This window comes from Plecotus auritus (assembly GCF_963455305.1).
Source record: "Plecotus auritus genome assembly, chromosome: 3".
In the NCBI taxonomy this organism is placed as follows: Eukaryota; Metazoa; Chordata; class Mammalia; order Chiroptera; family Vespertilionidae; genus Plecotus; species Plecotus auritus.
This window is the reverse complement of record NC_137772.1, coordinates 184794822-184810442: the sequence shown is the minus strand read 5'-3', so window position 1 is coordinate 184810442 and position 15621 is coordinate 184794822. Positions and strand designations below refer to the sequence as shown.

At 38.1% G+C, this 15621-nt stretch overlaps 1 protein-coding gene across 2 annotated transcripts in view; it reads left to right on the top strand.

Moving 5' to 3' along the window:
- The window catches only part of LRRK2 (leucine rich repeat kinase 2), a 151883-nt gene that overhangs the window by 91377 nt on the left and 44885 nt on the right, over positions 1–15621 (top strand). For both annotated transcript variants that reach the window (XM_080663052.1, XM_080663053.1), the window contains exons 26-32: positions 1581–1674; positions 2492–2678; positions 4032–4213; positions 8963–9192; positions 9587–9714; positions 10968–11186; positions 14690–14891. In XM_080663052.1, coding sequence (XP_080519178.1) covers positions 1581–1674; positions 2492–2678; positions 4032–4213; positions 8963–9192; positions 9587–9714; positions 10968–11186; positions 14690–14891 — 1242 coding nt within the window. The remainder of the gene's footprint in view (positions 1–1580; positions 1675–2491; positions 2679–4031; positions 4214–8962; positions 9193–9586; positions 9715–10967; positions 11187–14689; positions 14892–15621) is intronic.

The following is a 15621-nucleotide window of genomic DNA, read 5'->3' as shown; positions in this document are numbered from 1 at the left end:
AACTGTGGAGGCAGGGAAGTGTGATGTTTAAGTTGGGTCAGGAAAAAAGAGCATTTGCAAGGACCCTGAGGCTTGGTTATAGTCAATATGTCATCTCCGCTGAATTTCACGCACACAAAAAACCTATAGAGTAGGACAGGTATGATCTCTACGTGAGCAGTTGAGGAAATTGAAGCACTGAGATTTTTGTGTGACATGTCAGGGGCATAAAATTAACTAGCTGTGAATACACCTAAGTTCAAAAATCGATTTTCTTTTCTTTTTTTTTTTTTTTTAAATATATTTTGTTGATTTTTTACAGAGAGGAAGGGAGAGAGAGTTAGAAACATCGATCAGCTGCCTCCTGCATGCCCCCTACTGGGGATGTGCTCGCAACCAAGGTACATGCCCTTGACCAGAATCGAACCTGGGACCCTTGAGTCCGCAGGCCAACGCTCTATCCACTGAGCCAAACCAGTCAGGGCTTGATTTGCTTTTCATTACACAACTTTAATAGTTTTAGAAGTTGCCTTGTCTTTGGGAGGATGCCCTAGTTAGGTCATACCTGAGTGGGACCACGAACTATTGAAAATAACCTCATGTGAAATGAAGTTTCATTCAGTTCTTTGGTTTTATAAGAGTGTTTTCCATATAGCATCTGAACCTCAAGACTCTTTAATTCTTAAGTGAAGAATAATTTCTACTACTTTTGGGAAACAGATGAGGTGTAGCATAGTATCTTTCAGGAAGACAGCGTCTAGCCATGTCCTGGAACTTTTTGACCCTTGAAGATTTTCTAGATAAAGCATAACCCATATTTTTAATCTTGAAAATGCTAAGAAATATTTTCTGAAGTTACTTTCATGGAACCATAAGTTTTTATATTTCTGAAGAATCTCAGATATCATCTGGTCTAGCTGTACTATTTGGCAGATGACAAAACAGGCTGTATGATTTGCTCGGTTTCCGATATTGTGTCCCACAGAATTTCATTCCTTGGAGGTCCTCATACTATATTTCTTTCTTGGGAATTCATAACATATACCAGGATATTGAGAACTCTGAGATATTTCACTTTATTTTACCGAATGTTTCCCCAATCTCTTAAGACCACATGATCAAAGAATACCTTTATTAAGTAACATCCATTATTATTCCATAGAACACTCTTTATGAGATGGTACTATGAAGAATTTTTATCTTTATATATTATGTTGTATATTAGTATTCTAAAGTATTTTGTTAGTTATTTAAGAGTAATTTGAATTAATCTATAATGTATTTTACAAAATATCACACATAATTTGAAATGAATATTCTAATAATTTTTATGTTCTTAGATGTTAAATAGATTAATTATATTTAGATAGCTGTTTAGCTTTCATATTAAAAGATTTGTATATGTATGGTGTATTATTTTAATGTTTAGTGGTAGTATTAAGGATGTCACCATATTTTAAAAGTAGATTTTAAAAAATTGTCAGCATAAAAATAGAAATTAAATTAAATGACAGGTCATTGGTAGCTGTTCTTGTAGAATCCAATAGAAATCTAGTTAAAATGATTTAAATGCCCGTTATCTCATTTTTATTTTCTTTTAGCTGCTATGCCTTTTTTACCATCTTCTATGACAAACATCAAATTATCTCAGAACAGATTTACATGTGTTCCAGAAGCAATTTTAAATCTTCCACAGTAAGTTTATTATTTTAATTTTAAAGCCACACGAGCTGGAACAGAACCTTCAGAAACAAGGTTTTGATTTAGGCATACAAAATGAAATTGATTTCTAAACTTAGCTTACTGTTTAAATCTATGAATGTTTGACATTCACTAGGCAAAATGACCAAGTTGTTACTTGGACTTTTAAACTTTTATATTAATTTGGTGGGCTATTGTGTAGTAACAATTGAAGATTATTTACTGTATAGTTTGCATTATTATAATCAAATGAGATGACACCGGCTGTCACTTTAACTATACAAAGCATCTTGCTCAGTGTTAGGGAACGCTATATATCACCCTGAGACAAGCAGGTGGAAGAGTGTGCCCCTGCACAATATTAATGAGCTCTAGGACCCATCCTCTGAAGAATCCTCCTAGTATTGAGTGAAATTGAAGAGATAGGGGGCTATATATTTATAACTCTTGTATTTGAACAGAAGCAGGAATTTTAATGACCATTTTTGCATTTGTTAATTATGATTTCTCATGTGTCATAAACATTTGTAAAACACTCATTCTGAGATTGACATTTCTATGTTTCTGGAGCAGGGAAATTAGGCCTCAATTTTGCTTTTAGTGGTTCTTATTCATGTAAATGTTTGTAGTGAGAAGGCCTCCTTCCTAGCCCATCTGTACCAATTGTACCCCAAGCACCACACATGCATCCTTATATATAAATATTGTTAGTTTTAAAGTTCTTATTCTTTAGTGAAAATTACTGGTGATATAATTTTATGTATTTTGGAAACACTCACTTGGTTTTTATCTTGACACTGTATTGTTTTAGCTTGCGATCATTAGACATGAGCAGCAACGAAATTAAATACCTACCAAGTCCTGCATACTGGAAATCTTTGAACTTAAGGGAACTCTTGTTTAGTCATAATCAGATCAGCATCTTGGACTTGAGCGAAAAAGCACATGCATGGTCTAGAGTAGAGAAACTACATCTTTCTCATAATAAACTGAAAGAGGTAAGAGGTCATCTTTATTTGCTTAAAGTTATTGCCATTTGAAAATAGGCTTGCGTAATTTGCATCATCAAAAATTATCATTTTAAAATCTGTCATTTTGTATTTTCCACTTGTTGAATAAGATCTAAACCTACCCTGAGATAAATTGGTATATTAAGAATGCTTAATTTCCATAAAAGACCATTCTTTGTGCTCTGTTTTTTAATTACAGAAATATATCTATTTAACTATGAATGTGGTGTGTGTAATGCTTTATGTGTGTCATTGAATCACGAAATCACTGATCTGTTACCAGACTCTCAGATACTCTGCACTTCTAACGTTGACACCGGGCCACATATAGCCGTATTTCCCCCCGACTTTCTTTCCTACATTCTTAAATTCCTGCATTACTTTACCAGACTACCCCTCATCCGAGTGGGCCAATGTCCTTTGCTTTACTCCACTGCCTCTGTTACAAATCTGAAATTGATTATCCATTCATCTCAGAAAAACAAAACAACTTTTTTGGGGGGCCAAATTCAAAAGGCAAAAAGAATTAATTGTCTGAAATGGTAAGGTTCAGAATAACTGTGAATATTTTTTGGTACCTGATTTTTGCCAGAAAACTGATGGTTTTTTATTTTAAAAGCAATGAGCCCTAGTCGGTTTGGCTAAGTGGATAGAGCATTAGCCTGTGGACTGAAGGGTCCCAGATTCGATTCCGGTCAAGGGCACATGCCAGGGTTGCAGGCTTAATCCCCAAGTCGGGGGTGGGAATATGCAGGAGGCAGCTGATCAACGATTCTCTCTCATTATTGATGTTTCTATCTCTCTCTCCCTCTCTCTTCCTCTGTGAAATCAATAAAAATATTTAAAAAAATAAAAAAAGTAATGAGTACTACTTAAAAATTTGGAATGGAAAAAACAAACTCTAGTTAATGTGCCACCTAAAGTATAAACATTTAGTTGTATTTTAATAGCATTAAGTTGTATATAAGCTTGTGATGACCAGATCTTTATAGTTTTACTGAAGAACAAACAATGTGAGGGAATAGATGACTGGATTTGGAAAGAAATTTGCTTTAAGTGTTGTGAAGAGATGGCATATGTTACCAAGGGAGCATGGGTTTTCAAAGATTATAAATACGTGACATAGTTTTGGGTAAGTCCCTTATATTTATCTCTTTAAACATTTATAGTGAAAGCTGTGACAAGCATTTGGAAGGTTTTTGAACTCTGTTGAAAGGTTGTGCATGTTGCTGATGGGATCTCTGGTCCTCTCTGGTTCCCTATCAGCATCTTGTTCTTTGGCAGCACACATCTTCCTTCTCACCAACAGACGTTGCCCTTTTTTTTTTTTATTTCATTAAGATTCCTCCTGAGATTGGCTGTCTTGAAAACCTGACATCTCTTGATGTTAGTTACAACTTGGAACTGAGATCCTTTCCCAATGAAATGGGGAAATTGAGCAAAATATGGGATCTTCCTTTGGATGAGCTGCGTCTTAATTTTGATTTTAAGCATATAGGATGTAAAGCCAAAGACATCATAAGGTTAGATCATTTTATTTCCATTTGTTTCTGTTCAGTGTGTTTCAGATATTTTTGTGACTTTGAGGGATATAGAATTACAAAATAAGAAAAAAATGTATAGTACTATTTAACCTTAAGTTGCTATGTGTCATTTGCCTTTTATATAATGAACTAGAGGCCCAGTGCATGGATTTGTGCACTGGTGGGGTCCCTCGGCCTGGCCTGTGCCCTCTCACAATCCAGGAGCCCTTGGGGGATGTCGGACTGCCTGTTTTGACCTGATCCCTGCAGGCCAGGCCCAGGGACATCACCAGTGCACAAATCCATGCACCGAACCTCTAGTATGCATATAAGATCTTTGGTTAATATCTTCCCATCCTCCCCCTCCACCCTTCCTCTGAGATTCATCAGTCTGTTCCATGTTTCCATGCCTGTGCATTGAGCATCTGCCCCCTGGTGGTCAGTGTGTGTCATAGCTACAGGTCTAACAGTCGCTTACGCTTTTACTATACACACACACACACACACACACACACACACACACACACATACACACACATACACACACTAGAGGCCCAGCCTGCACCCCTCAGCCCAGCCTGCACCCCCTGCGATCCGGGACCCCTCAGGGGATGTCCGACTGCCGGCAGTTGGATATCCCTCTCACAATCCAGGACTGCTGGCTCCTAACTGCTCACCTGCTTGCCTGCCTGATCACCCCTAACTGCCCCCTCCTGCCAGCCTGATCACCCCTAACTTCCCCTCTGCTGACCTGGTCACCCCCAATGCCCCCCTGCCAGCCTGGTCACCCCCAACTGCCCTCCCCGCCAGCCTGGTTGCCCCAAACTCCCCCCCCACCGGCCTGGTCGCCCCCAACTGCCCCCCTCAGCTGGCCTGGTCTCCCCCAACTGTCCCCCCTGCTGTCCTGGTCACCCCTCACTGTCCTCCCTGCTGGCCTGGTCACCCCCAACTGCCCCCCCCACCAGCCTGGTCCCCCCTCATTGCCCCCCCTGTGGGCCTGGTCACCCCCAACTGCCTCCCCCCCTCCACCCCCCCCAGACTGGTTGCCCCTGCCTGCCTGGTCATCCCACACAGCCTGCTGTTCAGTCATTTGGTCATCCCTCACTAACCCCCCTGTTGGCCTTGTCGCCCCACACAGCCTGCTGTTTGGTTGTTACTGTGACAATGTCCTGGACAATTTGCATATTCCTCTATTATTAGTATAGATAGGTTTATAGGTGAGAGAATACTTTTCTTCCTTATCATGTTTCTTGCTAGAAACAGACTCTAAAAGGAAAGTACTACTAGTTGGTCTCTTGTTACCAAGTACACAATCTAAAGAAATATAGCAGAGCATAATAACTTCTTTTTTTATGTCTTTATTGATTTTTAGAGAGAGAGGATAGAGGGATAGAAACATCAATGCCAGAGAAATAACATTGATCAGCTGCCTCCTGCATGCCCCCTGCTGGGGATTGAGCCCACAACCTTGGGCATGTGCTCTCACTGGGAATTGAACCAGCGGCCACTGAGCCACACTGGCCGGGCTATAATAACTTCTTAAGCTTCATTTCAGATAGCAGATAGTTATATGTCTGTTTTATCTTAAAGCATTATAGTTTCTTAAATAATAAAAAATTACTCACTTTGCTTTTGCTTACTGACCTTGATCATATTTGAAACCACTGAAACTATCCAGGTATCACTGTTTCTGGTGCTTACACTTTACAAATGTCAAATATTTTTGATAATGGACTTTATCTCACTCCTTGTTACATTTTAAGCATATTAGTCTTATTGTTACCTACTCATACAATTATTTATTTCCATTTTCACAAAATTACTTATATCTATATTTATCTTACAGGTTTCAGCTCATTTATCACCTCTCATTGTGTTCCTGACTATAATAGCCATTAAGTCTGGGACTATAGCTGTATTTACTCACTGTCTGATAGTTGGCATAAAGCCTGGTGTACAATTTATAGTGTTTGAATTACCAGTGAACTGTATTTACCTAATTATCTTCTGCTTAAATTTTCTTCAATTTATATTTAACTTTTTATGAAGAATAATTTCTGTCCTCCTGAACTTGATGCAATTTGAAAGGAAAGAGTTTGTTGCCTGCTATGCTAAACATGATGACCCCTGATTTTAAATAATTATGTCTCATAATTTTTCCCTCCTGAAACTGGAAAAGATGTTCATATGAAAATTGGTTCAATTATTATGAAACATTTAATGGAACTAGTTGTCAGTGTATTATTTCATATTGTCAAGCCACTGTGTAAGTAAATCTTTTTAAACTTGTTTTATATTTTAGAAAAGACAAAGACCTGGAATAGTTTAGAAATTGTAGATACCCTTTGCTTTTTCAAAGAATGAGTTTTTTCAAAGAGTGGTGAATTCTGAATAGTTAATAGTCACTGGACCATTGCTTTTCTTGTTTATTGGTGATGAAAACAGAACTTTAGTTGCATTTGAGAAAATGACTGATTTCAGTAATAACAGGTAGAGATATGATCTGTCAGATCTTATTTTCTCAAGTGTCAAAGAAACCAAGAAGAGTTATTCGGCCTTTTGGTCAGATCACCAGGACTGTTGGTCAGAGACCTGTTAGTTATGAGAATGGACCCATCAATGATCTCTAAAATTCAGTTATGATTTAGTTTGCTTCTCTAATTTTAAACTGTGGCAACATTTTAATATACTTTATATATCCATTATATCTTAGAGAACATTTAAAATCTATTGATTTAAAGGTGGCTTTGTTAACCACCTATGGCATTTCTATTATTTTTACTCTAAGATTTAGATTAGGAATAGCAATATATCTGATACTATAATAGTTTACATATAGTAATTTATAATGTAACCAGTATGACCTTCCCATGTACATTATGCACATGCATATATGATATATGTGAATATATACATTACATATGCCATCCATGGATATATATGTACACACACATACATAATGTACCCAATATAACCTCACTATCAAGGTTTAGTATAACAGTATGCATGGATACTCTAACTTGGCTCTCTGTCACATGGACTTTCTAAAATTTTATACTTTATAATTTTTAGGGTTTTGTGTTAATTTAAAGAAATCTCTCTCTGTGTGTATAAAATTCTAATGGGCATTGCAAACATTTTCACATTTTGATTGTTTATGGTGATAGTGTAACATGTCATTGTGTTTGATAATGCTACCAATCATTATCAACTATACTAATATTAATAACTAGAGGCCCGGTGCATGAAATTCATGCGGGGGGGGGTGTCCCTCAGCCCAGCCTGCACCCTCTCCAATCTAGACCCCTCCAATCTAGACTGCCTGTTTAGGCCCGATCCCAGTCGGACATCCCTCTCACAATCCAGGACTGCTGGCTCCCAACTGCTCGCCTGCCTGCCTTCCTGATTGCCTCTAACCGCTTCTGCCTGCCAGCCTGATCACCCCCTAACCACTCCCCTGCCAGCCTGATTGATGCCTAACTGCTTCCCTGCCAGCCTGTTTGCCCCTAACTGCCCCTCCCCTGCAGGCCTGGTCACCCCTAACTGCCCTCCCCTATAGGCCTGGTCACCCCTAACTGCCCTCTCCTACAGGCCTGGTACCCCCCAACTGCTCTCCCCTGCAGGCCTGGGTCCTCCCCAACTGCCTTTCACTGCAGGCCCAGTCACCCCCAACTTCCCTCCTCTGCCAGCCTGGTCACCCCTAACTGCCCTCCCCTGCAGGCTTGATTGCCCCCAACTGCCCTCCCTTGAAGGCCTGGTTCCTCCCAACTTCCCTCCCCTGCTGGCCATCTTGTGGTGGCCATCTTGTGTCCACATGGGGGCAGGATCTTTGACCATATGGGGGCAGCCATCTTGTGTGTTGGAGTGATGGTCAATCTGCATATTACTCTTTTATTAGATAGGATAGAGGCCTGGTGCATGGGTGGGGGCCAGCTGGTTTGTCCTGAAGGGTGTCCTGGATCAGGGTGGGGGTTCCCTTGGGGCATGGGGCGGCCTGGGCGAGGGACCTGTGGTGGTTTGCAGGCCGGCCACGCCCCCCAGTGACCCAAGTGGAGGACCTGGTATCTGGGATTTATTTATCTTCTACAATTGAAACTTTGTAGCCTTGAGCGGAGCCAAGCCTTCTGCTTGCTCCATGGCAGCAGCCATTTCTGTTGGGATTTATTTATCTTCTATAATTGAAACCTTGTAGCCTTCAGCAGAGGCCAAAGCAGGCCAGAGCTGCAGAAGCTTGGCTTCGTCCATCACTGGGGGCAACCCTAGCCTCCTATTCTCTCCAGCTCTGTGGCTGCAGCCATTTCTGTTTGGATTTATTTATCTTCTATAATTGAAACTTTGTAGCCTGGAGTGGAGGCCTGGGCTGGCAAGGGCAGGCGGAAAGCTTGGCTTCCTCCATCACCAGGGAAACCCAAGCCTCCCTCCTGCTCTCTGTGGCCACAGCCATCTTGGTTGGGTTTATTTGCATATTTGCTCCTGATTGGCTGGTGGGGGTGGCTTGTGGGCGTGGCTTGTGGGTGTAGCAGAGGTATGGTCAATTTGCATATTACTCTTTTATTAGATAGGATAAAACATATGCATTAACAACACACTGAAAGACAAGTGCACTTTACTTATAAAAGTTGTGCATGTTTTTGCATACTATATTTTAAAAATCTGATATTTAAAAGAGTTCAATGCACAAGAATTTACCTTTATTTTAAGTATACTATTAAGCAGTTTATTATTTTATCTTTGTCTTTCTAATACCAGGTTTCTTCAACAGCGGTTAAAAAAGGCCGTGCCCTATAACCGAATGAAACTTATGATTGTGGGAAACACTGGGAGTGGTAAAACCACCTTATTGCAGCAATTAATGAAAACCAAGAAATCAGATCTTGGGATGCAAAGTGCCACAGTTGGCATAGATGTGAACGACTGGCCTATCCAGATAAGAGGCAAAAGGAAGAAAGACCTGATTCTAAATGTGTGGGATTTTGCAGGTATTTCTTTTGCTAGAATTTTAAAATCATATTTATCTTTTACTTAGAATTTGGATTTAAAAACTGAGTTTTCTGTTCCAATACTGCAAAGAGACCAGTGAATCCTGTGGAATTATTCTAAAGGGGTTTACTTCTCCCATTATTACTCTTGCCACCAGAATGGAGAAGCGTATGGAAGGGAATGTTAGAAACTGTAGGTGGCAGCTGAAGCTGAGTTCAGGGTTCATAGCTAACACTTCAGCCAGAAGTTCTCAATCTCTAGTAAAAACTCAGTTATAGTCTTCTAAACATCGTTGATTATTCTTTTTTTTTGTATGCTAAATATGTATAGTATCATCTAAAAATTTGTTTTGAAAAAAGGAAGGCTAAAAAAGAGTCTCCAATCTCTGTTTAGGTCGGGAGGAATTCTACAGCACACATCCACACTTCATGACCCCGCGATCACTATACCTCGCCGTCTATGACCTCAGCAAAGGGCAGGCTGAAGTTGATGCTATGAAGCCTTGGCTATTCAATATAAAGGTGGTCTATTCTAATCATTTGAAAATACAGAATAATTTTCATTTTTTGGTATGTAAGGTAATTTACTTTAGGCAAAGAGTTGCTTTAAGAATTTTGTGTTTGTTGTTTTTTTTTAAGAAAGCAGCACTGCAATTTTGAGTTGGGAAATTTTCAGAGTAATTAAGCTGTCGCATGAAAATAAGGTATTCCGTATTGGTGAGTGTTATAGATACTTGGAAGCCTTTTAAGCTATAAAAATGGGAAATACATATGCTACACTATGTTTATCATATTTTAAAATGGAACATGAGGTTTTCTAACTTAAAATAAGTTATACTAAAGAAAACCAATTTGTGCATCTTTGAAGATGAACAGTGGCAATTTAGTGTGAAGTCTTTCAGATCTTACACCCATATATGGTACCAGATTTTTTTTTTTTAATATATTTTATTGATTTTTTACAGAGAGGAAGGGAGAGGGACAGAGAGATAGAAACATCGATGAGAGAGAAGCATCGATCAGCTGCCTCCTGCACACTCCCCACTGGGGATGTGCCTGCAACCAAGGTACATGCCCTTGACCGGAATCGAACCCAGGACCCTTCAGTCCCCAGGCCGATGCTCTATCCACTGAGCCAAACCGGCTAGGGCAATATATGGTACCAGATTAATGTGCTCCTTTATTTATTTATTTTTGTAAACTGAAGTGTAATTAACAATATGCTCTTATATTGGGAATCTCTCTTTGTTAGTTTCCACTTTGTCCTTTGCTGTCATGCTGTCAGCTATTCCTTATAAGCTAGTGTTGTAATTTTGGTAATTTTTGAAACCTTTTTTTGTTGTTTTTACTTTATTATAGTTAGCCAAAGTGAGTAAATATTACAATGGCAGTAATACTTTAGTGTTGTTGTTTTTCCCACTGCAGACTTCAAATAGAATGACTTTAGAAATGAATTCAAGAGATTGAATTTGCAGAGAAGGAAGAGAAAATATAAACCATATTATGACACTGAAATAATTCATGGGTTTATTAAATGCGTATTTTGAAGTCCAAAGCACACTTAGAAAGTTACCCACCTGAAAAGTGTTAATAATTGAATTAAGAAGACACATAAAAACGACTTAAAAAATTTCTTAATGTTACATTATTTTTCTTAGGATTAAGGAAAGAAAGGCAGCTGTTTTCTTCATGATGTCTTTTAATTTTTCACTTCCATTCAAGTGAATTTCAATGGAAATGTACTGGTAATCAGTATTTTGTGTCTTTCCCTGTAGGCTCGAGCTTCCTCTTCCCCTGTGATTCTTGTGGGCACACATTTGGATGTTTCTGATGAGAAGCAGCGCAAAGCCTGTATAAGTAAAATCAACAAGGAGCTCTTGAACAAGCGAGGGTTTCCCGCAATACGGGATTACCACTTTGTGAACGCCACCGAGGAATCTGATGCTTTGGCAAAACTTCGGAAAACCATCATAAATGAGAGCCTCAATTTCAAGGTAACGTAGTTGATGCCTACTGGGGTCTAGTAGATAAGTATAATTTGTTAATTCTTATGCTATGCAACTGCTTAGAAAAGGCACAAGACTTGAGGTATTTTTCATATCTGTTAGCGTCATTAAAGTTTTTTCCGTTTTAAAATTACTCATGCCATACTTCATTTCAGGTTCATAGAAATGGGAATAAAAACAATTAGAGGGCCTGAGAGGATCTAAGAGAGGGTCTGAGAGATTGAGAGGATGTTTCTGAGAGAATCTGAGCAAATGTTTCTGATGCCTTTCTCTCCCAGCTTCCTCCAGTGGTGATGTAATCAACAGGATAAATGGAATACTGGGGTCATGGGATCATCTTTCTTCTATTAGTTTTACTGTTTTTTCTTCTCCCGCTTCTTTCTTTGGGAGTTCCTTTGGCATGCTCATCTTGCTATCCCAGGCTGCTCCTCCATACCTCTTGTTCCTGTGATTCTCATTATAGATGTTTTTCCCTCAACATTGTGAGATGGCTTTTCACTTGGTTGCCAAGATCACTAATTTGGTTTCCATCAATGTCTAAGCAAGTTTTTAATTACATACAAACAGGGTTTTTCATTTTAAGAATGATGTCTTTGATTTCTAAAGTGCCTTTCTAATAAATCAAATGCAATTCATTGTGTTTATAAAACACAGATAAATTAGTTATCAGGCAGAATACTTAAAAATATATATTTTTATTGATTTCAGAGAGGAAAAGAGAGGGAGAGAGAGATAGAAACATCAATGATGAGAGAGAATCATTGATTCCCTGCCTCCTGTACATACCACAATGGGGACTGAGCCTGTAACCTGGGTATATGACCCAACTGGGAATTGAACCATGACCTCCAGGTTCATAGGTCGATGCTCAACCACTGAGCTACACTGGCCAGGCAGAACACTTATTTTTAATACTTACAGGAGAGAGAAATTTTCCGGGGGTCCTATAGACAGCATGGTGTAAACTGTGTGGAATAGGCCCTGACATTGTAATATGAGAAACACAGTGGTGACCTTCATTGTTAGTTCCTGTTGACTTAGCTCATTAGCACTAATGATGAAGGCATGGCTTGTAACTAAGGGTTGTTTTGCCTGGACAGTCCCAGCATAATTATAATTAGTGTCCCAGAATGTCCTCAATCAAGCATTCCGGTTTGGATGATAAATGTTATGGTTGCCCTGGTTATAACATGCCTGCCAGTTAGCTTAGTTCTGTCCCATTTCCACTGATTATGCTCCTATCCAAAGCCTAATGAGCCTTTTGTAAATGTGCTGGTCTTTGTGGTGCCCCAGGAGACAATTTGCATGTTTGTATCTTTCAGCACATTTATTTCAGTCACTGAAAGGTTTTGCCAGTGGTGGATCACTCGTAGCATTTTATGTAAGAAGAATGGTATATTATTTTATTTGCTGAGTTTCCTACTCTCTCAAGGGACATATGATTAGATATTAACATGACTTTTAAGAAACAAATATACAAAAGTCATTCATCCAGTTAAATATTATTTTTACCCAGGTGGTTTTCTTCTGAGACTGTACCTGTTGTTATTTATACTATTTTAATAGCTTCTCTTTTTATCATTACTGTTAGAGCATACATTATATTTTTTTAAAAAGACTTCTTGGAGGTTAAGTTTGTTTTGAAAAAGCCTGAATTTTGTTGAAACAAACTCTATGGATAAAGTGGTTGGTTCATCAAGCTGGACTAGTACTGCCTTTGTCTAATAACATGTTGTCACTATCAATCAATAAAAGCATATTTCTTCCTGCATTTATAAATGAAATCTGAAGGCAACACCATGCAAGGATGTAAAAGAAATGCTTTGAAAAATAGAAATGCTATTTGAAGAAAGGTGTATATTGCTAAGGTATACATCATTCTGGCATTTTTGTTTGAAAATTCATTTGATTGCTTTGCAGAATAGTGACTTCTCGATGACCTAGAACCAACGAGCCTGCTAGAGCTTTAATATTCTTTTCTCCCTGCAGTGCTTCAACCTGTATTCAAATAGCAGCTTTTAATCTACTAGAGATCATTTGTTTGCCCTCTCATTTGTTTCTTCTTTCTTTTATCTTGGCTCTTCTCTAATCTTTTCCTGTCTCACCTTTATTAACATGTATCTGTGCAAAATCTAGAATAAAAGTGTTGTGCTTTTTTGTGTGTGTGGCTGTTGGTGACCTGACACAAATTAAAAGAAACAGGGCAAAACAGAACAATATCCCTTTCAATCTGTCCAACCCATTAGCAGGTGTTCTTTGCTGGCCCTGGAGCCCAGTCCTATGAAATTCATCTTTTTTTCTATATGATTTGCTTTCTGTGAAAATCCTTGTTTGTTTCTAAATGTAGGTTTTCCTCCTTGAGTTAAAACATAAACTTCAACCTGAAGTTTTGTTTAATTTATAAATAATGCAGAGAGGGATTGTGAAAAGTGGAGATTATTAGAGTTACAGTTAATTTTCTGGGGCAAGGAATAGATGAACACATCAAATTACTGTTTGGAGGAGGAGATGCAAGTAATGGTTATGGTAGTTGTAAATGAAGCTCCTTAAGGTTCTAGTTACAAGTAGAAAAAGAGAAAGTTAAATTTTATGTGTGTTTATAAACCCTATTTCTATTTGTAATAAGTTTAATAATTTAGGTAGGAATTTTGATATGTCAGGTAAACAACGTACAAGAATATATTCATGGGTCCAGAAATGGGGAGAGTTTGCCACCTGGTGGTTCTCAAAGGCATTTCAGTTACTATTGTTAGAGCTGTATTTCTTTTTAAATTAGATTTTCATGGAAAAAATGTGTGGAAAAGACTGTCATTATCGGAAACATCTTAAGGCAATTTAAAATTTTTTATTTTACATATTTTTCAATTAGTATGCAGTTATTAAATTCAGAGTGTCACAGAACAGAAATCATCCTCTTTTGTCAGTATGTTTGGATGACTTTTTATTTTCTCAAGTTCAAGGTTTTACAAAAAAGCCTAGCTTAGGTAAGGAGATATCATGTCTGTCTCCAGGCTTCGCTGTTGATATGTACATTAATATAACATTTGCAAATAACAAGCACAGAATTTAATGTTTTACCTTAGGGTGTGGATATTTTCATCTAATAAACAAGATTCAAAAGGTCTTGTAGTACTGATTGCTTATGTTAGTTTATCGATTGCATATGTGTTTAATGTCTTAGAAAATAGAAAATCCTTTATTTACAGTTAGGGTTTTGCTATGTATTTTCTGGATAGCTGGGTAAATAGTTCCACACTATTTTATTTGATAGTTCTTTTCAAATTGGTTTTTGTGTTCATATTTTTATATTATTACCATTTTGTTTATCCCTCAAAATTTAAATGATTTAAATCACATTTTGATTTCAGTTGAAAACACATTTCTGAATGATATACCCTTTCTTTAAACCTATTAGCACTGAATTTAACCACCACCTGACAAATATATGAATACAATGGATTTTTTACAGCTTGTCATGTTTACTCACATAGATCCGAGATCAGCCTGTTGTTGGGCAGCTGATTCCAGACTGCTATGTAGAACTTGAGAAAATCATTTTATCAGAGCGTAAAAATGTGCCAATTGAATTTCCTGTAATTGACCGGAAACGATTATTACAACTCGTGAAAGAAAATCAGCTGCAGTTAGATGAAAATGAGCTTCCTCATGCAGTGCACTTCCTAAATGAATCAGGTTTGGCTGTTTATTTGTTTCAAATTTTTTTCAAAGCGTGGCTATGGTAATTTATAAAAATGGATCTGAACCGTGCTAGAATTTACAGTCGCTATTTAACAGAATAGAATTCTTTCATTAGACCACTGATGTCTATCTTCTTGGAAAATCATCATGTGCATTGTTGTTAAATCATAAGGCATGTCATAAGAAAAACATTGGAAACCATTGGGCAACAGTGGAAAGAGCAAGAGTTAAAATGTATGGGTTCCAGCTCTGGACTATACTAGTCAGGAGCTGTGGAACCCTGAGCATAAGGCATATCCTTTCAGAGTATCAAATGGATTTAGTGTGTGTGGAAGTGGCTTGCCTACTGGAGAAGATAATTATTATTGGAATGGTCTAATGGGGCACTTTGAGAGTCAGTGGTTGCCTGAGATGCAGCTATGAGTGCAGATCTCGCTCTTTGACATCACACATTGTCAGCATGACATCATAGATAACAACTCTCAACTATGTACTTGATCAATATAGCCTCACTAGCAATGTGTGAGTTGATTTGTAGGATCAGGGTAAGTGACTGGGAAGCTGCTTTTGATTCCTAGATTCTGTTATATGAAAAAAAAAATTTCACGTGGATTATAATCTGTTCCTTCTTCCCATCATCCTTAAACCAGTAGCTTTCTAAGATATTCTGTGTCTCTTACCTCTATTTGAAAAATGAGATGTGTCTTTGTATTGCATATTTAGA